Source organism: Python bivittatus, unplaced genomic scaffold (assembly GCF_059951505.1).
Source record: "Python bivittatus isolate LINGU-HERP-01145 unplaced genomic scaffold, Pbiv_v1 ctg000480_np1212, whole genome shotgun sequence".
Taxonomy (NCBI): Eukaryota; Metazoa; Chordata; class Lepidosauria; order Squamata; family Pythonidae; genus Python; species Python bivittatus.
In genome coordinates, this window is record NW_028277075.1 from 25,802,058 (window position 1) to 25,828,897 (window position 26,840).

The window sequence follows — 26,840 nt, forward strand, 5'->3', positions numbered from 1 at the left end:
ATTATAGACCTATATCCTTATTAAATTCAGATTATAAAATTTTTGCTTCAATATTGGCAGAAAGACTAAAAAGATATTTGAATAACTTTATCCATGTTGATCAAAACGGATTTTTGCCAAAGAGACAAATTAAAGACAACATGAGAGTAATTCTCGACACATTGGAATACTATGAGGCACATCCTGAAAAGCAAATGGCCTTGATATTTTTAGATGCACAAAAGCCTTTGACAACGTGAATTGGCGATTTATGCTACTGCAATTGGAACAAATGGGCTTTGGTAGAAAATTTACCCAAGCCATTGAAACAATATATCACAAGCAGACTTCAAAAATTATGATAAATGGAGATTTAACAGAACAGATAGTCATAACAAAAGGGACGAGACAAGGTTGTCCACTATCGCCCTTGTTGTTTGTCTTAACATTAGAAGTGTTGAACAGGAATATAAGAGAAGAGAAAGAAATAAAAGGAATGAAGATCAAAAAGGAAGAGTACAAATTGCAAGCCTTCGCAGATGACCTAGTATTTATACTAGAGGACCCACTGGAAACAGCACCTAAATTAATTGAAAAGATAGAAGAATATGGAAAAGTAGCAGGATTAAAAATAAACAAAGATAAAACAAAGATATTAACAAAGAATATGTTAGCAAGGCAAAAGAAAGAATTGGAAGAAGTCTTGGAAATACAGGTCACAAACAGGGTTAAATACCTAGGGATATATATTACACCAAGATGTAGTACATTGAAGGAGGATAATTATGTTAAACTTAAACGACAGATTGCAATAGATCTGACAAAATGGGAGAATTTACAATTATCAATGATTGGGAGAATATCCACTATTAAGATGAATATATTGCCTAGGATCTTATATCTATTCCAGACAATTCCAATTCGTTTAGGGAAAGAGTTTTTTGATGATTTAAATAAAATTGTATTGAAATACATCTGGCAGGGTAAAAAGGCAAGAATAAAGCTTAAATTACTACAAGATGCAAGAGTAAGAGGTGGGTTTGCCTTGCCTAACTGGGAATTATACTATCAGGCGACAAATCTGATGTGGGTAAAGGACTGGATAACTTTAAGAAATAATAGACTATTGACCTTAGAGGGACATGACCTGTTGTTGGGCTGGCATGCTTTCTTATGGTATAAGGGAACGAAAACACAGGGCTACTTTAGAAGGCATTATATTCGAGAGGCATTGTTTTTAAACTGGGAGAAGACAAGAAGACAATATTATTTAAAAGTTCCACGATGGATATCCACTATTGAAGCCTTTTCTTATTCAATAACATATAAAAAGGAACAAACAGTTAGATATACTGAGATATTGAATGAAAAGGGTGAACTTAAAACTATGCAAGCGTTGGAAGAACAAGGTATAAAAATGAACTGGTTCTCATATTTGCAAATACAATCTAGATTCGATAAAGATTTTAAAGCAGAAGGTATTTATGATGAGCTGACTGTTTTAGACAAAATTTTGATGGGTACTGATGAAAAGGTGATTAAAAAACTTTATGGACATTTACTAGAATTTAAGATGGAGGAAGAACAGGTTAAAGATACAATGATCGCATGGGGGAAAAATTTTGGATACGGAATTGATTTAGAGAAGTGGCAAAAATTATGGTCTTAAAACTATAAAATGACAATGTCAACTGCATATAAAGAAAATCTGTATAAGATGTTTTATAGGTGGCATTTACCTCCAGCAAGGATTGCGAGAATGTACAAGAACAAGTCTGATAAATGTTGGAAGTGTCATCAGAAGCCCGGTACATATTACCATATGTGGTGGACATGCCCAGAAGCTAAAAGATATTGGATTAAAATCCACACATGGTTGGAAAAAATGATAAAACAACATATAGACTTTAAACCAGAGATATTCCTATTAGGAATTATACCTGAAACATATAGTAAAGAACTGAAATATTTGATTGTAAATGTTCTGACAGCGGCTAGAATTGTATTTGCTAAAAATTGGAAAAATGAAAAAGTACCTATGCAGGAGGAAGTCATTAAGAAAATTATGGAATGTGCAGAGATGAGTAAATTAACATTTGAAATTAGAGAGCAAGAAGATAAACAATTCTATATGATATGGGATTTGTTTTATCAATGGTTGGATGAAAAGATATAGTAATGCAAATTATATAATAGAAACTTGACAAACTGATATAAATTACTATATATATATATATATATAATCAATGGATATAATCAATGGATAAAAATGATATAAATCCTATTATGAAAGCTGGTGTTATAGACTAGTAACAAATGAATAATAATTGATAATTGATAAATATATAAATATGTGTTAGATAGATGACATGAGATTTTATATAAATGATGAGTGAAGATTATGAAAGGATGGCACAAATGATTGGTAACTGGCTGACACACGGTTTAAAATGGAAGATGGTTTTTTTTATGCTTTTTATGTTATTGTTTGTTTGTGTTTGTTGTAAAAAATAAAAAATTTATAAAAAAAAAAAAAAAGATATTCTTATTCACCTTGCAGATTTCAACCAAAACAGAGAAGGAAGCAAAGTTTAGGCATCTAGGGAAGGTCTTTTGTTTTGTTTTTAGAACTGTGCCCAATGTAGGATATTTGGGTAGGATGAATCCTCGTTCCTGGTAAGTTTTCCATCTGACTGGAGAATGAGCTGCTAACCCAAACCTGAAAAAGAAAATGCTTTTGCAAACCCTCAGTCTGACCTACAGCAGGACCATCACAACTGAGGAATTACCTTCTGCTTCTGTAGCAAGCTTTGAGCCCTATTTAAAGATTTCCCTTGGATTGTAGAGTTGGCAATGGACAATCGCTCATTAATCCACTTCATTTCCATGTCATGGTAATGGTAGAACTGAAACAGTTCCACATTTGCCTCCAGCAGATGCCCTCTCTCAGCAAGGGGTTTTTGGAGAGAATCAAATCTGTAAATTAGATTTTAAAAAAAGGCTGTTCATGTTTGTATATTTAAAAAAAGGCATTAGGGCCCCTCACTAACTAAGCATTCCTAATTGATTGGTCCAACTATTAGTAACGTAATAATGCTAGACAAGAAGAGAAAGCAGTAGGGACATCTACATGAAAATATACCTAGAGCTCTTTCCACAACTATTTTACCTTATAATTAGCCAATCTATGGAACATGTGACAATGTTAGTTTGGGTGTGTTGCTTTTGTGTAATTCACTACTTTTTCTTATGCATTATTTTCCATAGTAAAAAAAAAAACAAAAACTTTTTTGGTGACTGGGAACAGCACTTCCTTTGTTATGTATTTATTGGTCTCCAAGGCCAGAAGGATGCCACATAATAAGGTCACCAAAGAGGAGGTGGCTGTCCTTTTTGCATGTGTTTTGGGGATGGATAGGAAGTTTAAAGGTGTACATTACATATGCTAAGCCAAACAAACTTGATGTACCAATTTCATATTTTTTTATTTGCTTTAAAGAAAAGGAAGTCAAATTTGAAGGTTGCTGGTGAAATTCAGCAGGGCAATGTGGGAGTACTCTGGGGGCTGCCAAAATGGCTCTGGGGGCTACCTGGAAACCAGGGGCCACAGGTTGTCCCTCTTTTCCCATCAGGTCAGAGCAATATTTTAATGCTACAAAAAACCCTGTGAGGTAGATTAAGGTGAAAATATGTCTTGCTATTCTTGCATAGCAGAAGGGGAATTGGCTTTTCCCACAGCCAACCTCAGTACTTAGTCACTGTAGCATCCTAGTAGTTTTTTCTGCTCTCTGTCTTGTACAGTAGTTGGCTCTACTTTAGAAGTAGCCTTTGGATTTCTGATCCCTGAAACAAGAGTAGCTCACCTTTCCAGATACCTCCGTGTCTCATCAAGAATCCTCTCTCTATTGAAGTGATGTGTTGCTACACTCTTGGCATGAGACACAATGGAGCTCATTTTCTCAGCCAGTCCCTGCATTTCATTTTCTAGCTGTCTATGCTCCTTGAGTAAATTGCGACTGGAATGCAAATCACAGCCCAGTTCTGTATCTCGAAGCATCTTCTCTATCTTCTCTATCTTCTCATCAGCATCCTAGAGAGGAAAACGGAGAGGTCAAATACAAACATGCATTTTTGTCGCTCACATAGTTCATACAGTGCTGGCAAAATGTATGATCAATCACCAAGCTTTCACCTTCCTTACCATTCACTTTTTTGTGCAGTTATTCATATAAACTTATGTTAGGTCCTCCTGACAATTTCTTCTTCCATTTCATACAAATACTTTCAGGCAGAGTCTCTTTAGGAAGTGTTCCTTGAAATTGTTAGTGGAAGCCACAGTTCTCTTGTTCTAAAAAAGCACGTTTATGGGAAGTTCTAGACAGCCAAAGTCTTGCCTCTCTTACCCAGTGCTGCAATTCTGGGTCACTGTGCATGTATTCTCTGTGCTGCTCCCTAGGTCTTGGATGGGCTGCTCTGATGACCAATGAGGGAGTGGAAAAAACCAGCCAGTGCCCTGCCGCCTTTATCTCTTTACTGTGCTTTCTTTTTGCACTGTGGGAAAAACAATGATTGTGGGGCAGAAAAGCTGCGGCCTACTTCTTTTACTTTTACTTTCAGACAGGCTGCCTACTGTACTTCTATCTTTCATTTTGCAAAGTATTGTGGGGCAATATGTAGGATCTGGCTACAGGGAACTTGAGAATATTAACACAGCTGGCACTTCAACTTATGTACTAGCTGTAGTGCATAATTTCCTATTGCCTTTATGCACCATCTAGACTTTTTAGTATTTGTAGGGTATTTTAAATTTGGCTGTAATACATATTTCATTCATGCATTAGCTCCTGACCTCAAGAAGCTCCATAAGTTGTTCCTGCTGACCAGCCTGCCTTAGTTTATCTCCACGTTCTATCATCTTGCTGTAGAGCTTCTCCCATTTCTTCTTTATTTCTGACATTTTGTCCTGAATGGAATCCGCAGCATAGTGGTCATTTTGTATCAGTTGATTTCCAGCCTAGAGAGATGCATCACATTTAGTTAAAAAACACTTCTCTTGCTAACTTTGGTTATTTCTACTTGTTGATCTTTATTTAGAGGAAGTGCACGTCATACAAACCTTTACCCTTCCAACCACAAAGCAATTATTGATAATCAGTTATCAAAAACAATAATATTGCGACAATACCTCCTGAGTGAAAATACACTATCCATACTTCCTAGTTGGTGTGATGTGGGCAACAGAATGTTGATTTGCAAGGTGGTCTCTAGATTAGAGATGCTAGCCTGCATCAGAATAGTATCAGCATGCCTGGGGTAATTGAGTCAATTTTACCCAGGCATGCTTATACTATTCTGATGCAAGTTAGCATCCCTAATCTAGAGACTACCTTGCAAATCAACATACTGTTGCCCACATTGTGCTTGTGGCATTCTAGCCAAAATGTGTCCAAACTGACCTGTATTGTCTTTCTCATTAGCACAGAATGCTGTTCGTGGCATGGATATGATTAAGGCTGGTAATCTAGTTATAGAACTTCTAGTTTAGAAGTTTCTAGTTATAGAAGTTATAGAACTTTTCTAGCTTATTAAAAGCTACTGTATGTGAAAGGAATGATGAGCAGAAGAAATCTGTATCTATGGGCCAATCTGATGATGACTGATTTGAATGAAAGGGTTCTGATCTTGCAAGTGGAGTTGATGAATGCATGCAGGAAAGTGAAGGTGTAGATTTAATTATGAATTAAAGGGCTAAAATATATGTCAGAAAGTATGAAATAGTGTAATCTAGGTTGTTCTGGGTGGTATGGAAGTATGAAAACATAGATTGGTGGCAGCTTAGTATGTTATATTCCAGTGATATTAAAGAACTAGACATGAATTTGGGGAAAATTGTGCACCATTTTGAATGAATACTATCTAGGGGAAAATGATTCTGTTATATAATGTGAATAAATGGGTGAGAATGAAATGGGAGAGTACAAAACAAATGACTGGTAACTGTTTTCTAAGTATCTACTTAAAGAAAGGCGTATTAGCTGCATATATGAGTTTTAAGCATAACTTTATTCTTATGTATCTGTGCCAAAGATATGCATATAAATCTAAAAATATGATTGTTTCTACTGTTTCTGGTAGAATCTTTTGGTAGAAAAACCAAAAGAATTAGTGAAGAATAAAGAGACAAAAGTAAAAGAAATGAGAATTAAGTAGAACAACTCAAAGAGAATGTACTGCTTGAGTCCTTTATGAAAAAAAAAAAACATTACAAAACGGATTAAAATCCTAGCAGAATGTCTGGAAAAGGAAAGACAGCATGGAAATACTTGGAACAGAGTGAAAAGAGTTACGTTATAGAGTATGCAGGGCTACTGGAAAATATGAGAAAAACTGCTTGGTGGAATGATGAAGTGAAAGAGGCTGAATGGGGGGAAAATCACATTATAAGGCTACAGGTATAATGTAATGTTAAAATATGGATATGATTTGTTTATGGACTGACTATGGGACTTGTTTGAAAACTGAATCTGGAAGAACACCATTTTGCTTACCCCCAAAGAAGTTAGTATGATAGATATGTATGAATGCATGTTAGCTGTAACAGTATTGGAGGCCCTAATATCACTTGGCTACAGTTTAAGATTATCTGAAAGATTAAAATGCTTTTTTTTTTTTTTGCTGCAGAGAAATTCTGCAACCGTTCATGTACTTTGCATTGTCAGGATGTGCTCATATGTCGATACATCCAACATGAAAGCACCTAAATTCTGAGGCTTCTAAACTGACCATGCAGTCTTAAGTTTAATATTAGAAATCTGATTCTAATTTTAATTTCTTTAAAAAAATTAAACCCAACGTTTGCAGAAATTCTAGAGGAAATCATCACTAGTAATTTATAGCACCAACCAGCTCTTGCTGTGGTAATATAAAGTCTTCTGTAATGTCATTAAAGTGATGGTTGCATGATGCTACAAATTGCAAGTGTGGAAGTCTTCCAAGATTCAACACTGTGTTTTATGTACATGGACATAAGCTTGCTTTCTTATTAGCTGTGTCATAGCAATCTGCATAGAATAGCTGTCTGTAATTTTGTAATTCTCTCATTAACCAAAGATTATCAAAATGCTGGCCTTTCTATTAATCATCCCTTTACCTTCAGGAGACCATCTTACCATCATCAGCTCCATAAAATGCTTCTTATTGGCCATCATTTCCTGTTCCGCAGCCTCATGCCTTTTCAGCTTCCGTAAGATATTTGTTGGATCACGATAAGACTCATCTGATGCTATCTTGTATTTTTCTTCCATCCATACCAAGAGCTCAGCAGTGTCACGAATGAACTCCTGCAATTGTATACGTTAGTTTTTTAAACGGGGCACTGACTCAGATGTTCCTCTAAGAATTTTAGACATATAGTGCAATGGATATAAAAGAAAGTCTTGGCTCAAGCCTTGAAGAACTTGCATCTGTTTTTATCATCCTTTTTTATCAGCCCTCTTTACTCTTCACTTTTTCTCTTGTTGTTTTTCTTGTTTTTCCTCTTTTAAAAAAATTGTAAACCACCCAGAGTCACTGCGAGCCTGGTGGCCTATTCTTTTAATAAATTATTACTAGTAGCATTAATATTAGGTTTTAACCCAATTACTGTATTTGAAGTGTAAGCCACTCAGAGTCACTTGCAACCAGAGGGGCATATGAGTCTTGATAAAGAAAATTTAATTACATTAAGTAAAAGAAGTGTAACATATGCCTTTTTTCTGTATATGTAGACTGCTTATTATCATATCATGCTAAGCCAAAACCAAACAAACCATAATATAACTTAGCTCATAGGAATGTACAACTTTTCTGGGCTGAGGACCATACTTGGCCTTTCAGTGGCATGCCACAAGCTATTCTCCATAAAATAGTGGGTGGAGAAAAGACAAAACTACTTTTACATTTCCTTTAAATTAAATATAGTTCTTGTGTTTAATCATTTTCCCATTCTGCCAGGGATACTGTATACATTTTACATTTTACTAACAACTTTCAGAACTTGGAGGCTACGTGCGGTCCTGGGGTCACTGGTTATATACTTCTGATTTAACATGACATGTAACACAACAGTCAGATCTACATGAAGTATGCTGGGAATGTTGAATTGGAAAATGCACAATTCAGAGTGATAAGTTTAAGCTTTCTACAAATAGTCTATGATGCATCAACATTCTGACCTGTAATAGAAGAGAATCTAATAGCCTCCTTTTTCTCTGCTCATTATTATTTATGAGCAATTTCCATCTTTCACATAAGGTAACCTTTGTCTTCTCAATCCTGCAGAAGAAGTAACAGATGCTTCAGTTTCTCCAAAAAAGTATTCTGAAGGAGTGGGAGGGGACAGAAATAAAAATAGGGGAGTAGCTATCATGGCTTCAAGAAATGGAATTATAGGAGTTGAGGCTAAATATACAGTCTCGACTCCCATAATTCCATGTACATTACTACAGTTCAAGCTGCAATGAATTTTACATTTAGTACAGCAAACACACTTGTTCTTTTCTTGTTAAAAGAAGAAAAGTTAGTGTTATACAAATTCCTTAATGAACTTAATGGCATACTTCAAAATCCAACAATGACTATCAATGTTTTTAATTTCATAAATTATTTTTCTATCAAACTAATTCATCATAAGGCTTCTGAATCCTATTAATGCTATAGGCTGGCTTCTACATGAAGTAAACTATACTTAACAGATAGCAAACAGCTGCATGACAGTTATAGGACTCACACTGTCAGGATGCAACAACCAAGTTCTCTTTGTGTGACTAAGGAAAACTGAGGCACAGTGAATCTTACTGGTGTATTTTAAGCTATTCAGGGGGCTCACGTAAGACAATAGGTCTCTTCATGGTTTGCACTAGCCATTAAAATTAACATAGTGCCAAAATTTATCTTCCCATAAGCTATTTCTTCCCCTACTGTAACAGCTTCTGTTTTTCTCCTTTATGCTTAGGATGCTGAGAATTTCTTTACATTTTGTCTTTGAGCTTATTTTATTTTTATCTGGTGGTAGCAATTGTTGTTTTTCTGGTACCATTCTCTATCATTTTTCAGGCTCTCTGGTGACCCATGATGGTTCCTGATCTGAAGAAGCCCCATAGGATGAGTTTTCCTGGGGAGTCCTCCCTTGGAATTTAATTACAAAACCAAGAAAGTTGCAGGCTAATGGAGATGTGATATCATTATGAATGACAGGACACTCTCTTACATCTCCTTGTTGATTTGATAAATAAGAAAAGTGAAGAAGCCTACACTCCCCAGATGAGAATGTCACTGATCTTTCTTTTTTCTTTCTGCAAGAGTAAGCTATTTCTTTTCCATCAAATTGAAAGCGAATGAGAAAAAGAGCAGAAAATAGCGCAGGACTAATTCTAACCCTTTCTCATATGAGCTTCCAGCTGAGAAACAACAAAAGCAACAAACTATTTTTGAGAGCGGCTTCCCTGCCTTTTCATCTTCTCAAGCACATCATATTGATAACTCCGAGGGATTTAGTTATATAATGAGAGAAATGACCATCTTCCAGACATGATCTATCCAGACTACTGCTCTCAATGCGTTCTAAATCCATTCTGAACACTCAAGAGGATCTTGCTAGTCCATCTGAGTTCAGCAGAAGAGTTAATCAAATACAGAAGCTGCTATATTCTGCACAGAAGTGAAGCCATAGGTTTTTAAAGTGCATTTAAATTGCAACAAAATAGGGTGAAAAAAATATAAGGAGTCTCGTCAATGTCAGTTTATTCTGAATGCAAACTTAAAGCTATCTTTAAATCAGCTTCTAAAAAGATAAATTGCTTTTTTTTTTTTCTGGATTCACTCCCTTATTTACAGTATGTAGACAAACACATATGCAAAGCAAAGAGAGGAATGTATGTGCTTTTTATAATATAGGTTTGTCCAGTCCCACAGTCTCTCCTTTTTTGTAGATCTCCCAAATGTCAGAACACATACCTGTCACAAGCAAAATGACCCCTTTCTATTAGCTGCTCTCCCTGGTCATTGGCTGCTTTTGCTCGATGTTTTAGCACCAACAGCACTTGTTCAAAATCCTCATGTCGCTTCAGGAGACTCCGAGCTGAATCCATATGGTCCTGAAGGTAAGACAGTAAGAGTTACCATATCCCCATAATATTATTTCATGCATATCTCCAGAGCACATGAATGTTCTGGAGTAAAATCCAGAGGTGTCCTGAAACATGAGACAGCTAGATGAGGGTGGTGTAACAATAACCTAAGAGTGCTCATTTTTTCCTAGAATTTGATTAAGATTCTTAACTAGGATGCTGGAAGGTGTGACCTGCTACAATAAAATAATACCTATTCTCCATTTGCTTCATTGGTTATGAAGTTCTGAGTCCAATGAAAGGGAATCTGCCTGTCCTGGGTGTACAAGTATGGAGAAAAGGCTTACATTCCTGACCTTGCATCAGAGCAGGGCAATATCGGTCTGAAAACAGTCCTCCTGACTCCAGAGCTGCACCTTACAACCTCCCTGCAGGTATTTTGTAAAGTAGGGATGACCAGGTAACAGAGCATTCTGTGGATGCTTGGATGCTTTTTGTTGACTTAAAATGGATGCAATGCCCTGTTCTTATTTATATTTATTTGAGTGTTGGTTTGAAGTGATTGGTTTCTGTATTTTGAATCTTGTTATTGTAAAGAGTCTGGAGTTGAATGAAGTACAGTGGAATCTTGGGTTACGAACTTAATTCGTTCCGTGACTCTGGTCGCAGCCCAATTGGTCGCAACCCGAAGCAAATTTCCCCATAAGGTTCAATGTAATTACCGTTAATCCGTTCTGGCGTGGAGGACAGGGAGGCGGCTATTGCTTGGAGGGAGAGTCCCCCTCCCTACGACCATGTGTCAGGTGCGGAAAATGGTCGCGGACCACGTGTCAGGGGCGGAAAATGGCCACGGACCACGTGTCAGGGGCGGAAAAATGGCCGCGGACCACGTGTTAGGGGTGGAAAAATGGCCGCGGACCACGTGTCAGGGGCGGAAGATGGCCATGGACCACATGTCAGGGGCGGAAAAATGGCCGCGGACCACGTGTCAGGGGTGGAAAAATGGCCGCGGACCACGTGTCAGGGCCGGAAAAATGGCCGCGGACCACGTGTCAGGGGCGGAAAAATGGCCGCGGACCACGTGTCAGGGGCAGAAAAATGGCCGCGGACCACGTGTCGGGGGCAGAAAATGGCCGCGGACCGTGTCACGGGAGGGAAAATGGCCACGTATCCTGTTCGTACCCCGAGGCAGAGTTTGCAAACCAAAGCAAAATTTTGCGGCCGGAGCTGGTCGTATCCCGAAAAGTTCGTTAACAGAAGCGTTCGTAACCCGAGGTCCCACTGTATATAAGCATTGTAAATAAATGAACTCCACTCTAAATTTGAAATATAATCATTAGTATTTACCCCAAGATTATCAGTTTGAAGAAAGGCCTCGTGGCTGGAGATGGCAGCAAGGATTGAATCAACTTCTTTGATGAATTTCTGCAATTCTATATTCTCCTGGAGCTGCTTCTGCTGCTTTGTCCAAAGCTCATCCAACTCCTTCCTTCCTTGAGCAACTCTGTCCATATATTCACCAACATGAAAAGCTCCAAAGTTGGACGAACTGTCTGCAACCTTCTGACCTAGTTCTTGCAGCTGTTTAAATCTGTCAAAGTTTCCAAAAATAATTGTGTATATGTCTTCCCATCTTTCTCTTGTTTAAATAGTATCTACACATATTCCTATTTTTAAGGTGTTGAGAGTTACACATACTTCCTTATAGAGGCATAATTGATTAAATCTATCTATTCAATATTCTGTTCTCAGATGCACAAGAGCAATAGCATTCAGCTGGTACTGAAGGATATATTGCCCTTGTTCTTACATTGCATTAAAGCATAATGTTATTTTGGTTTAGAGAGTTGTGTTAATTCAGCCATTATAGATTGTAACCATCATATCTGACTTATTATGGCTTAGAATTTTATGTAAAGCCAACAATTGTAGCCAACAAACTATGACTTTTAGCACAGTGTTTGCAAACCCCTTTTCTGCCTTTGGTAACTGGGAGTAATATATGATTAGCAGGAGTAATCCCCTCTGATAGTCCTTTTTTATTACTATAATCACAGTTTAAAACTATCCAAATAGGTACTGTAGACTATATCATGATTGGCATCTCAGCAATTTTTACTATTACTACATTGTTTTAGAAGTACCTGTGGTTCTGGCTGTGTATCTCATACAGCAAGTCCTGGTGTTCTTTCAAGAGCTGCTCTGCAGAGACCACATCTATACATATCTCCTCACTTGTCAGTTTTTCCTTTATACCATCAATCCACAAGAGGAGTCTATGACTCTCTTGCAGAAAAGCTTGTTGATCCCTTGCTATTTGCAAAACCACCTTCTTCTCCTCTGCTTTTAACTTTAATATTAATAACAGCTTCTCCATGTCTTCTCCATGTTCCTTTATGTCATGACTCTCTGCAGGATTGGTATCCTGGATTCTGTATAATGAAGCCAGAGACACATTCTTGAATTAGACTTGATTCCAGTTATTAACCCAAGCTGAATTCCACTGAAAAAGGTATGTCTGTTATATTGTTGAATACCTCAGTGTTCTCCTGAATATGGTTAATTCATTGTTTTTGTTCCATATCCCAATATTATAAATACATGATTTGGGAATTCATCTAAACATATTTTCAGAAAATTAATTAGAATCTATGTTGGCACATATAGGGAAATTAGAATAAAAGATGCATACAACTTTGGGCTAAGAGATACCAGCTGAAAGGTAATTCTAGTCATGAGCTCATCAGCTTACTGAATGGTGGGCTGCCCTCCTAGATTGCTACTTTGAGTTGAAAATATTAAATTAATTCATGTGAAATGTCTTCTGCATTTAGGAAAATGCACTAATCTATAAACACATGAATAGTAGTATAGTAGTCAATTCAAAGAGAGTCAGGTTGGTGTAGTGGTTAAAGGTATCAGGCTAGAAACTGGGAGACCATGAATTCTAGTCCTGCCTTAGACACAAAGCCAGCTGGGTGACTTTTGGCCAGTCACTCTCTCTCAGCCCTAGGAAGAAGGGAATGGCAAACCACTCCTGAAAAATGTTGTCAAGAAAACTGCATGAATTAATCCGGGCAGTTGCTAGGAGTCAAAACTAACTTGAAGGTACAAACAAAAGTTAATTCAAAATACTTAACCATGAATATCACTGAACAATCTCGGGACAGCCATAGAAACCTAGGAAGCTACCTTATGCCAGCTGGAATTACTTCTAGCTGGGCATTGTTTGATGGGGAGAAGTATTACTCAATGTCTCAGGGAGGACTTTATAAATCACTTTATATCAGATGCTTTTAAAAGTGTGAGTCAGGGTTGAAACTAGTAAGACAGATAGATACTCTACTATTGCTTCAGAGCCTGGAGCCTTCTCCTGATATAGGGTTCATTTTAACTTTTGTGATCTCTGTCACAATGAACTGGACAGAGTGGGGTAAGATAACATTTTAGGTTATTCTGTGACCCTTGAAGGTAGGCAGGAGTTATCATAAACAAAAGAAAGGAACTTGAAAAATATTGTTTTGGGCTTTGAGCATACAGGCTATTCCCAATAATATTGATATTATTTCTGATGCTACTATATCTGGGCTGCAAATTAGAACAGCTCTGCGAGGTCATCAAAGTGATACAGAAAACTCCTAACCATTTGCTGCCATCTTGTGATCATCATGATTTTTGCAACACAGACAGGGTAGCCCTAGTTATTCCCAATCTTTGGGTGGATTGCATAAACTAAAATTATCCTATGGTTCTCCCCCATTCTTATATGCCTAGGTGGGTGTGGGGGAGAACAGTTGGCAATGTATGGCTGCTTTCATTTCAGGGATTGGGATATTTTAATTAAGGATCAGAGATTTACATTGATATGCCCTAAATTTTGCCAATACAAGCAGGCATTGTGGGTTACCACTTCTCTCTATTCATGGAGAAAAATCTATCTATGTGGTCGCTAAGAGTTGATAACAACTTGATAGCACATAATCAATCAATTAATTTCTCTCTGTTCAAAGTAATTCCAAACCCCCATCTATTCAATGAAGCAAATGACTTTTCTAAAAAGGAGAATGTATCTCATTATCATTGCTGCTAATCAACTAGAGGAAGATGTATGCTAGAATTAATCATCATTGCTATACCTAAGCTGAGTTAGATATGCGGGTGTCACTCTTCGCTTAAATTGGAGACTAGATTATTATTGTAACAACTATAATACTATTACTATAACATAGCAAAGAACTGATTTCTTACAGACTGGCTACCCGCTTTTGGTATTCAATTTTTCTCTCCAGAACTAAGATTTCTCTTTCGCAGGCTGAAAGCTTGCGTGCCTGTGCTTCCAAGACAGCAGGCTTGCTCCCATGTCCCAAATCCTCCAGGTTGGTCATCTTGTCTTGTAACAGTTCTTGAGTGTCTTGGCAGTCCTGAAGGAATGTCTTCACATCAGTGACACCAATCAGCTCTGAGCCTTTTTCTTCTTTTAATGTTTCCAGGCAATCCCACCTTTAAAAGTAGACAAAAATAAAGACAGCTTCAGCAGAGCTCATGATGGTTAGTCAGGAATATGCCTGCATATATACAGAGATACAGTGGTACCTCTAGTTATGAACTTAATCTGTTCCGTGACTCTGGTTGCAACTCGAGTTGGTCTCAAGTCGAGGTAAATTTTCCCATAAGGTTCAATGTAAATACGGTTAATCTGTTCCACCCTCCGAATTTGGTCGCACCACGAGGCAAATTTCCCCATAAGGTTCAATGTGAATACGGCTAATCCGCCCTCCGAATTTGGTCACACCCCGAGGTAAATTTCCCCCATAAGGTTCAATGTAAATACGGCTAAACAGTTCTGAAACATATGCATTTTATTTTTAAACCTCAAAAACCTTCCAAACGCCACAAAAACCTTCCAAACGCCACAAAACACACCACAAGCCTCACTGAATGTCTCCTTGCTACCGCGATCTTGCCCACAGGAAGCCACGACCGCGTGGCAGCAGGGAAAATGGCGGCGGATCTGGTTCGTAAGTAGAGGCAAGTTTGTAAGTAGAGATAAATTTTTGGGGCCAGAGCTGGTTGTATCTCGAAAATTTCGTAAGTAGGGGCATTTGTAAGTAGAGGTACCACTGTATTATACTTTGAGTTTAAGTTTTAAGAACAGTTTAAGTATAGGAAGCTGAGAATAACAAGAGTCCATTCACTTTGTTCTGTAAAGTATACTGCAAACCAAGTATAAAGAACATTGTAAGAATTTTATCCACCACAAGGCCATAAACTGAGCCATTACTTTACCTTCTCTCATAGGAGAGAGAGAGAGGGAGAGATGCCAAAAGCTGGGCAACCTTTATTAAAAACAAGTTCCAGGATTTTCTCCTGATAAGTCTTAGCCCAACCCAAGTGCTAATTACATTAGTCACTTCAGATGTTTTTTAAGGTATATATTTATTTTAAATATTTACAGCCCACCCACTTTCCAAAGGCCTTTGGGGCAGGGTGTGATCTATAATTTGAATATGTCTTTCTTGTTGAGTGACAGAGAAAACAAGTGTGGTAAAATCTGAGACCAGCTATGATACCCCACAAGTATCTCACTAAGGGAGTGAGATGAACTGTGCAAATAAAATTAACGTACAGTACTTGCTTTTAATTATGGAGAAAATGGCCAAAGGAGATGCTGGAGTGCTTACAGACTAGGGTTGGGGCTGCAAAGGAAACTTCAATTCTCTTGCCAGAACCTGATAAAAACGCTACTAATATCTTTGGGGTGTAATTTGAGAATGGCTGTGAATGCATTCACCCATGGTTGAATTAAGCAAGGTTTATCCCCTTAACCCATTGTGGTTACACACAAAACCATAAACTAAATGTAAGGGCTGGTTTCCACAACATGCTAGGCCACAACACACTAAGTTAAAATGTGTTGGCTAATTTGTGGTTCAGTGCGTCATGCAAACACAACAACATGGCATGAAAAGGCTTCCCTACCCATCTAATTTCTATAATCCCAAACCTGCTCTAGCCCCTTCCATAGGCTGCAACATCTGGGGCATTCCCCCAATGTACATCATATCTTGTTTGGCCTAAATATTTTATATTTTTGTATTTTTTCGAATGCCTTCAAGTCAGCATTGACTTCTGGCAACTCCCAGGACAAGTCCCTCCAGTTTTCTTGGCAAAGTTTTTCAGAAGTGGTTTGCCATTGCCTCCTCCCTAGGGCTGAGAGAGAGTGACTGGCCCAAGGTCACCCAGATGGCTTTGTGCCTAAGGCGGGATTAGAACTCAGGGTCTCCAGGTTTCTAGCCTGGTGCCTTAACCACTACACCAAACTGGCTCTCTTGTTTATTATAACTTGAGTAAAATAAAAAGAAAAATACATGCTTTCATCATGTGGAAAAGCTAATTATTATGCATATATTTAAGGGTGTGGGTCCTTTCAAACATTTGCAAGTTAGAGTCTTATGTGTCTTGCACCCAAGTTTGTAGAAAGACTGTGTATCAAAGATGGCACGTTCTTTATTTGCTATAAGCTGGTTTTTTACCTCTCGTTTATCTCTTGCTTACAAGTTTGGATCTCCTCCTGTTTTCCAGGATAGCTCTTAGAAAACATATCTGCTGAGCAATTGATCTCATCCAGCTGTTTCTTCCCAGCAGCCAATTCTATTAGGAAATTCTAGGGAAAGAGAAAGTAAAATAAATCATAAACATTCACCTCTAATCCTTACCATACTTATTTATCGGAGTTCTTGGTTGTCTTGGGGGAAGTAAGTAACAAAATGGGTGCATGTTGCTATTTTGTCACCATCACGATTTGCTGCAAGGCTGTAATTGTTTACAGCCTGCCTTATGAAAAGTGTTTTTATTATAATTACTGTTTTGCATATCAAGCAGACCCCAACTTTCTTGTCCTTCCGGAAAGCAGTCAAGACCTGGCTCTGCCAACTGGCATGGGGTGCAAAAAAGGGCAACCGAACCTGGGGGTGGCTAGCAACCTGAAGATGCTCCCATATGTTAACATCTTACTGACCATCAACATCTTGGAAGATATTATTTGTGTATGTGTTTGGTTTTTGTTCTATTTTTACTGCATTTTATATTGTTTTATTGTATTTTAATATTTATAGCTGTTTTATTGTGAACCGCCCAGAGTCACTTTTTGTGAGATGGGCGGTATCTAAATTTGAAATATAAATAAATAAAATAAATAAAATGTTTCCAGATGCAACAGCTTCAGGCACTACCAGCCAAAACTAATGGGCAGCTGTTCCATTTTCACTCCTTAACAGATTTTTTTGTGATTAAAAAAAAAAAAAGTCTGAAGAAATGGTGAGAAAAATGGGAGGATTACAAATGGAAGATAACATCAGGAATACCACTTTAATTCGGTAGCTGAGGTCTCTCCCTACTGCCAATTTAAAGTGGTCAGGATAAACTCAGGTCTTCAATGGGCAGAAAACTTTACCAGCATTTATTCATTTAATTTGTTAATTCAGACAGACTTTATGCAATTTACAGGTACTAATGATAGAATAATAAAAAGAAAAAGTTTGATAAGTTATAACAAGGCAAACTGATTCGTTAAAATTAACACTAATATTGGTGCCAAAGGGTCCATAGTCATACTCCGTAACACTGGATGGGGCTCAGAGTTTTGGCTATACCAGTGGGTTTAGCTATCTGTCAAAACTTGCTCCTGGTTTTATTTGTTTTAAACATGTGCTACTAGGGGAGGGAGCTGGGTGGTGGAGTGGGAAAGAGAGCTAGCTGGCTTTTCTCCTTCCTCCAGCTTTCCACTTAGGGCTTCTCTTGAAAAAACACAGAGCCATTTTCCAACCCAGTCTAAGAGCTGAGGAACATGGCTTGCTGCTGGTGGATATGTTTTGAAAATTGTTTGAACACAGTCTATCTTGTCTGGAAAGAGCCTCTCTGCTTTTTTTCATGCCTTCCTTTTTTTAAGTGGAGCTCGGCATTAAACAGTAGATGGCATAGGGACCTAATATGCCCACAGACACAGGTTATCCTGTAATTGGGACTGGTAATTGGGACCAGCAACTCCATCACTAAGCGATGCAGTTGTAAAGTGTGACGTCATGTGACCATGCCAACTTATGACAGCAATTGCAGCAGTTCTGGTTGCCTTCATTAAGCAAATCCTGTGTGGTCATTAAGCACATTGCATGATCACCATTTGCAACCTCCTGTCAGCTTTCCCACTGACTTTGTTTGTCGGAAACTGGCAGTGAAGTTTGGAAATGGTGATCACATGACCGTGGGATGCTACAGCCATCATAATTGTGAACCAAGCACCTGAATCGCAATCACATGACTGCGGCGATGCTGCAACAGCAGCAACTATGAGGACCGGTTGTAAATCTCATTCAGCGCCATTGTAACTTCAAACAGTTGCTAAATGAGTGGTCGTTAAGTGAGGACTACCTGTACCTGTACCTGTTTTAAAGCCTACCAGTGCCTCCCTGATTTTTTTTTTAATGAAAGTTGTTGCCTCCAGTTTGCCTTCTAGTTAATTACAGTTTATAATTTATGATTAGGAAAATCTCCCCCCGCACCCACCCCTGGAAGCATTCTGTGAGATTACCCTTATCATATTCTCAAAATTCCAGATGTGTCCTCTCTGAGGCTGTAACTTTGAATTAATGAAAGAATTCCTAGCATTACTTTCTGTGTAAAAACTACAAATCAATTCCGCCATTTCAGGAATAAAAGCATGAACACTCTCTAAAACTGAGTAATCCAGTATAACATTCCTGCATTAGGGTTAATTAAGATATCTGATACAAACCATTTAGCTTTGAATTGAAATAATAATGTCCTGGCTCTTTTCAGCTAACCCTGAGCTTATTAAATCTCAAATGGTTTATTACCAGTTGCTGTTCTTCTGAGTAATCCCTTTGCTTAAGCTTTGCACTGGGCTTTGTACTGCAGTGCTATTTACCCTCACAAGTTACCATTTTCCCAGTGAGTGTGTGTTTGAGGAGGCATCTGATGAAATGGGTGAATGCTTATCCCCCAGGGATGTCTGCTAGGTGTGGCTCAAAAAAGTCAAGATACACACGCAACACATATAGAAAACAGGTAGAGCTTTGATCACACTTTCATGGCTGCCATTTTGACTTTTTTTGCCATAACTTGTAGATCCTCTGCTTATCCCATAATCAGTCTTTAAAGGTATTTCAATTGCCTTAAGTCTCTTTGTTGTTTTGGCTGCTACAGACTAACAATGAATATTTCATACTCTGAACAAGCTCAAGTGATCTTCTTCGGAGGTTTACCAGACAACAAGAGGTCTAACCATAGACTAAAATCTTGCCATCCTTTTACCAAAATTTAATATTTCATGTGAATGGTAATCTTTTGCAATGAAAACAAATCAGAAACTCAGAGTAAGCCGTGAATAAGGACCTGGAATTTATGCTGCATAGCTCCCACATTGTCGGCTCTGGGCTGAATGGTCTGGAAAATTTTCTCTTTGTCATCTATCCAAGACTGAAACTCTTCACAGGAGTTGTAGAACCGATAGAGCTGGGTTCTTTCTTCTAACTCTTTTTTCCTATGCTGTTTGGAGGAAATTAGAGATGCTTGAATAAGCACTAAAGCATTGCTGGTAAAGAAAGTATTCTAGCAATAAAATTAGTCAGAAATATCAACTGAATTAAAAAAAACCCAAGTATGTAAACCCACCATTCTACACACCCATCTAAACTTGCCTCATCCTGCTCTGTTATGAGCTGTCCACATATTTAGTTAAATGACTGAATGAAACTCAAAAGACTGAAATGTGCCTGTCTAATATTTCACTAAAGAGAGAAAAGTTGAAAACAATCCAGCATATTGTTAGGAAAAAAAGGTACCTCAGCCATGGTCTGCAGTTTTTCATACAACAAAACAATGCTCTGCTGCATTTTCCGTATGTTTTCCATAACCAAGTGTGAATCAGAGCCAAACTGTCCAGTGAATGTAGGTTTCGCAAGAGTCTGTGAAAGATAATGATTTGATGGAGTTTTAGTTAATCTCTGGTTGTTGATTTCTGAATTTGCTGCTGGCACAGATGCCATCTTCCCGAAGAAATAGACACAAAATTCCATGTTCATTATTGAGTTCTATCACTCACAAATGCTAAATATGCTTAGTTCCAGCTTCATCTGTATACTTAGAGATTGAGAAGTATTACAAAATCAGGTGCATCTAAAAGATGGTGTTTATGAAACAGAGATACTTCACTATAGTAACAAGATAAAATGAGACTTCCTTAGAAAGTAAGGTTTATGTGTTAGGAAAGGTAGTAAATTATGCATTATTTAATTTGTTTTTATGGGGATGGAGAAAGGAATTCAGGGAATGTCTTTGAGTCAAAATAAGGATTGTGTACAAATATTTCAATATCTTGAAAAAAATAATATTTGGTTTTGATTTATTGCTGTTATTTCTGTTTATGCCATGGTGTATGGATGCAAGGGTTGTTTGCAAGGATAGAAAATTATAGAGAGGTATAATAAATGGTATTGGAGTAAATTAGATTTAGTTACATTTCCTATGCACTCATGACATCCTGGCCAAGTGTTACAAAACTGACCAGTTCTATCCTTATCATTGGTGGGGAATATTGCATATGGCATGGGTACAATTATGGCTAGTAACCTAGATGCCACCTTCTCAATTCTACTAAAAAGTGTCATGTGAAAATATCAGTTGACCAAAGCAATGAAGAGTGGCAGAAGTCAATATGTATAGGCCTATCTAAAAAGGACTATGGCATATGGAAGATTGCAACTTGGAATATAAGAGGAGAAAATGGTAAAAAGCATGAATTAATGAATGAACTGAAAGAAAGAAAAAACCCTTTTTCCTATGTCTATGAGGCTAAGGTCAGTTCCACATGACAGCCCAGGCTACTTGTGTCCCATGCTGTCCTGAAGCCCACTTTCAATCCAGATTGCAGTAATTTGACAAGAAGGTAGGGTTGGGTTGGGTTGGGTTGGTGCTGAGTCTGGACTATGCTTACTGCAAGCCCTGAATGGTTGTTCCCCTGCTTCTTGCCTTTCTCATCTGCACAGAGAAAGCAAGGTGCACTGGCTGGCCCCATGTGGGTAGGTCTACCAGTGTCTTCCATCTCTTTTTAGAGACTGTTCCTGCCTCTTTTCCTTTCCTTTTGCAGATGTTTTCTCTGTAGCCAATTGGAGCCAGGGATGCTGTTAGACTGGAATAAAGGGCAGTAGATTAACCACTTGGTATGGCTTAACATGGCTCAGAATGGAAAACAGTACTTTTGAAGCAGAGCTTCAAAACATGGATAGGAAATGCATTTGGATTGGGCTGGGTGCAGTCAGAGGATGATGTTAATTCCTGTACTCAGAAAATGGTGGGTGGCCTATATCAGCAATAGATGGATCTGGCCTAAGAGAATGGGAAAAGATGTATGACTTGATGTTATTGGATCATTACAGGTGCATATGAAAGTAGGTGTCCATAGGGTGGTGATAGTTGCATGCTATGCTTAGTAAATGATAATGGAGGAACAAGAGATGAATTTAGGGGAAAATTAGGCAATATTCTAAAGGAATGCAGTTCAGGCTAAAAATTATTTAGCTAAGTTACATGAATGGATGAATGGGAATAAGAGTATAGAAGAAACAATTGGCCCATTCAGAGACCCACGAATGAATGTGTTTGGTAAGCATCTGCTTAGAAAAATATACCCTTGTTTCAAATTTGTGATTTAAGCATAACTATCCATAGGTACACATGGCAAAGGGATGTTTATAAATCTAAAGGCATAACTGATTTGATTATTTATGATGAAAGGTTGAAAGAATTAGTGAAGGATTCAAGACTAATGAGAGGTTCTGAATGTGGGACAGATATTTTTTGATAGTGTTAAGATAGAATTTTGAGAAAAAGGTAGACATGGAACTAAAGGAGAGGCGTGAGAGAAACAAACGACAGTAGAGTAAAAGTGTAACTGTAAGAAGAAAAACTACAAGTCACATATGAAAATGTATTAAAAGAAATGTTAATGTTCAACAGAATGAATGAAAAGAGGACATAAGGGAAGAAGATGGGAAAGTTGGAACAGAGTGAAAAGAATTATTCTGAATGATCTGCAGCAGATGTTAGATAGATTGTATCGTGTAATTTTCGTGGATCTGAAAATTAATGAATCAAAGACATGGGTTTGTTTGACAGAGAAAACTGAATGATTGCATGCTATAAAAATGATAGAAAATCAGAGCAAGTAGATGAATCTGTGTGTCTTGGTAGAATTTTACTAAGGATGGGAAAATGAATGGATAAATTTTAAACGTGCAAATGTTGCTAGAAAAGTAATAAATAGAATGTTGTCTGCTGTGAGGAATAAACGTCAAAAGAAACAAAAATATAAAAGCTGAATGTAGTGAAAATGAGTAACTGAAGGAGTAAGTGGTGAAACAAGAAAAGATAGCCTCAAGAATAAATGGGTGGCAAGTGAATGTGGACTGAAGCCAAGAATGAGCGAGCAGTACAGAAGAAAGAAGGAGGTGATTTGGTCATATAGAGAATGAACGGGGATCTAATCACAACACAAATACACATGTAGATGCATTTACATTATCATACAACCCAAATAAATAACTTTCCCCTTCATACTTTCAAAATGAAAATTTCCCATTTTAGAAGTGGAGAATTCAATATTATGGAGTAACAAGAAATCTCTCAGGATAGAGTTCTCATATGGAAGTATGAAACCTTGATGGCTAAAATGTCAGGCCCTATATAGGAAGGAAAGAGTGCCATTTGTCGAGAAAAATTTCATCAGAGATCACTGGAATGGAAGAGAATTTGTTTTAAACAAATATGCTATGGATGAGGAGGGCAATCTGAGATGAATCTGCTTAGTTTAGGTCAATGTTTTTCAAACTTGGCAACTTTAAGATGTGGACTTCAACTCCCAGAATTCCCTGGCCAGCATGCCAAGTTTGAAAAACACTGGTTTCGGTACATCAATAAGTTCACATATATTTCGGGCAGACAGTTACGTAACTTAAAACAAAAAGATTGCCTGGGTGCTACCTACCACCAGTGAAGCCTGCTGTGCCACAGAATGGGCTTGTTCTTTCAAGTGGCTTATTTCTGTAGCATAAGCAGCAAGCTCCTTCTCCAGATGAAGATGACGATGCAACAAAGCTTCTGCACTAGATTCATCTTTCCCATAATCTTTGCTAGCTAGGAGAGTATGCTTTTCCTGAAGCCAGGAGTCAGCCTCATCAACATCAGCAAAGTACTGAAGGGAAAAACAGATTCATGGTATTGTTGTAGTACCTACAGATAACATTCCACTACAGAATAATTTATCCAAAGGAAAAGAACCATTTTCTTAGATTCTGTTTGGGGAATGCCTATTGCTTACTGCAGAGGAGGACAATCTGGGGGCCCAGAGCTATATTTTGCCCACAGTGATAAAAATTCCTCAAACCTGGTAAAACTGATAGCACGCTTGAAGTAAAAAAAAAGAATTCACTCAGCATGTTTTTTTTTAAAAAAAGAGATTAAAACCCTAAAACACACACCCATACCCAGACAAGTAAAAACCGCAGAAAATTGTGAGCTAGCACAGTGGCCTCACTTACTGCAGCTCCATAAAAACCATTAAGTAGGCCAACTCTATCCCACAGATAGTTCACTCCTGTTATAATGATAGAGTATTTATTTTATTTTTATTTATTTATTAGTCACATTTATATAGCCACCGATCTCACATAAAGCGACTCTGGGTGGCATACAACAATTTAATAAAACAACAAACAGATAAAAAAGCAATCATTATAAAAAGATGAAAGTGATTATTAAAATAAAAACATTATCAAAAATTTTAAATATCCAAACCCCATGGAGACAGCAGAATATCAATCATAGTGAAGCATCTAAGGATGTTTCCGGTTCCCAAAGTATCTTGAAGAATCCAAGGGGGAGGTTAACAATTACTAGTTTTTTTACTTCTTTTACCTTGTTTGGACAAAGGGGGAGACTGATGTACCTGTCGAATGAGAGCAGCTGTATCCAAACGGATCTTACAACTGGTCACCTCATCTTGGAGCTGTTGCCACAATTGCTGGATATCTTCCATTTTCTTCTGAATATCCTGGTTTGAAGGATTGTTCTGGCTTAACTCCTGGCCCTTGCAAATTATTTTAGAACAAATAGCTTGATGGGAGTCACACTCAGCCTGGAGAGACTGCCAGACAGAAGTTGGAAGGTTATTACTGAAAGCTGCTATAAAACCATAGAGAGCCAGTAAGACATAGTTGTTAAGGATTGAGACTGGGGAGCCTTAGTTTCTGATCTACCTTAAGCCATGGGTGATTTAGAACTAGCCACTTTCTCTTAGGCCAAACTATACTACAGGGTAGTTGTGGTGGACAAAAGCAGGAAGAAAGAGAGGGGACTTCCAGGGGAAGTATCAGAAACTGAAGACAGCTCTGCAAAAGGGAAACCAACGACCACAGCAAAGACCAAGGAACAGATGAGTAGACCAGTCCCATGGAACTCTTCTGGATTAGGAGAGTATGGGAGATCACCCACATGTGCTCTGGATGGCTTCTCCACACAAGGAGACCACAGGGCAATGATTTTCTGCAGGCTTGGTTGTCAGAAGTGACAGGATTAGCCATCTTGCTTGCAACCACAGTGGAGACTTTTAAAGGGCACTAAGTTTGCAAACCTCACTTTCTACCCACTTTTGGAAATTTCTCATTAACTACTTCCAAGCTATTGGAGACCTTTGGAATGACAAGTTTGAAAATGCTGGATGAGTCTGCCTTCAATCCTGAATGAAGGAAAATTTTAATCATAAACTTAAGAATTTAAAGAATCTGAAATAAATAGCAAAAAGCCAAATAAAATTTTGATCCTAGAAAGTTATAAATGGACTATGAGTCCAGATAAAATTGGAATATTGAAACTTTTACAATAAGATTTTGGAATTAGTTATAAAGAACAAACAGCTTCTTATGGGAAATAGATTCTGTTTTGATTTTTACAAGACATAAGAAAGATAAGCAATTTCATGTTTTCAAAACATGGACACTAGAGGGGACTAACGTTTTTAGGTAGGGGAAAGATTTACAAGCCTGTAAAATGTTACAAAACATTATGACAATAAAAATACTGAAGGAGACTTTTGAAGAATGGAATCAGAAAATAGTAACCATAAAATGGCAGAAAATGATAAACTGACTTGCTTATTAAAAGAAAACTCAAATAACTATTACCTTAAAGAATGGAAACCATTGATGGACTATTTGCAAAATGCAGGTGGGGTGAAGCTAACATGGGGATTTGAAGATTAGAATATAAATGTAATGGGATATGTTTTGACAAAGAATTATTCCTACTTAATGTATTAAAAACTAGCACCTATGATAGTCTTATTATTCCTAAGACCAGAGAGAGATTGGAAGTTATCTATTTTTTATATCTTTTTTCTTTTTCTTTTACTTTATCTCACTTTTTCTTTTCTTTATAATTTGTATTTCCAATTTTCTTTTTCATTTCTAACTTTTAACTTTGTAACTTTAAAATTTCAATAAAATATTATTAAAAAAAGAAAAGAAAATAGTAGCCATAATGTGTGCTTCTTAGAGTCTTCAGGGAAATCTGTCCAGCAATGCTAGTGAGATTTTTGTTTTCCTTCTCTAATACACCGTGTGACTTTATCAGTGATAACAATGAGAAATACAGTCTCACAGTTCCATTAACAGCTATTGTATGGACTTCTAGTAAAGTTGCACAAATGATAAAGAATGTATATATTACTAACCTTATGGCTTTGGAGAGAGACTGCAATATGAGTGAGATCATCTCCTAAGGTTCCCATCTTCACTAATTTCCATTTATCAGACAACCATCGTTCTTCTTCTTTGCACTCGTGAAAAAATTCGAAAAGCTTCAAAGCCCCTTCCAAATGACATTGCCTGAACCAAAGGAATAAATTATGTACTTTACGATGGTTATAACTGGAGATTATTTCAGGTTTTTCTAGTAGTTCCAACTTATCAGAATATAGTATAGTTCCAATCTAATTTTTATTCAGGATCCAGAATCACACAATAGAAGAAATACGTAATTGAGAAACCACGGAAGAGTCTTCTAAATATTCGCTAATATTTACTATAAATTGATTTGAAAAAATTATACTTCTACCTTTCTATGTTTTCCTTTTCTTGGAAAAATCTTATGTGTGTCACTTAATTTAATATTACATTTCTCAGCAAAATTGAAATGCATTAAATAAAAGGTAGCTCTATATCAAAGAACTTGATTTTTTCCCCTAATAAATTTTGTTTATGGAACAGCATTAAAGAAAGTGGTAAATAAATTGCCTTCTAACCTTAAAGAACGCCAGGACAAATTGAAATACATGTTCAACCCCCCCCCCCCCCAACCAAACCACCAACCAAAAAACCAAACCCCCATCCTCACCCCACATAACCTTAGAGGCTAAGATTTCTTACCTATTGCTTTCATGCTCACTCTGTATTAATATGTAGCTGAAGATCTGCCTAGTATTTAGTAGTGTTTAGTATAAAGTATATATATATGTGTGTGTGTGCACACATGATGTGATGTAGCCAAAGTAATTATTCTTCCCAGCTTCATTTTAAGAGCTTGGTATGTTTGCCAATGTCATTCTTAGGGAACCAGAACTAATCTGTCCTTTGCCCCAATATAAAAAATTTAGAATACTTGTGGATTGTTTATAGTGCCTCTCAC

At 37.4% G+C, this 26,840-nt stretch overlaps 1 protein-coding gene across 5 annotated transcripts in view; it reads right to left on the reverse strand.

Annotated features, from left to right (window-relative positions):
* Positions 1-26,840, reverse strand: part of SPTBN5 (spectrin beta, non-erythrocytic 5) — a 129,559-nt gene that overhangs the window by 84,662 nt on the left and 18,057 nt on the right. For all 5 annotated transcript variants that reach the window (XR_015797002.1, XM_088145500.1, XM_088145499.1 and 2 more), the window contains exons 11-25: positions 25,888-26,041; positions 24,106-24,303; positions 23,146-23,352; positions 19,946-20,068; positions 19,497-19,649; positions 16,619-16,749; positions 14,334-14,585; positions 12,230-12,517; positions 11,433-11,676; positions 9,973-10,112; positions 8,193-8,292; positions 7,149-7,319; positions 4,829-4,993; positions 3,843-4,069; positions 2,769-2,955 (exon numbers count right to left, since the gene is read on the reverse strand). Coding sequence is in view for 4 of the 5 variants with exons in the window: in XM_088145500.1 (XP_088001626.1) it covers positions 2,769-2,955; positions 3,843-4,069; positions 4,829-4,993; positions 7,149-7,319; positions 8,193-8,292; positions 9,973-10,112; positions 11,433-11,676; positions 12,230-12,517; positions 14,334-14,585; positions 16,619-16,749; positions 19,497-19,649; positions 19,946-20,068; positions 23,146-23,352; positions 24,106-24,303; positions 25,888-26,041 (2,740 nt within the window). In the remaining variant the exon portion in view is untranslated. The remainder of the gene's footprint in view (positions 1-2,768; positions 2,956-3,842; positions 4,070-4,828; positions 4,994-7,148; positions 7,320-8,192; positions 8,293-9,972; positions 10,113-11,432; positions 11,677-12,229; positions 12,518-14,333; positions 14,586-16,618; positions 16,750-19,496; positions 19,650-19,945; positions 20,069-23,145; positions 23,353-24,105; positions 24,304-25,887; positions 26,042-26,840) is intronic.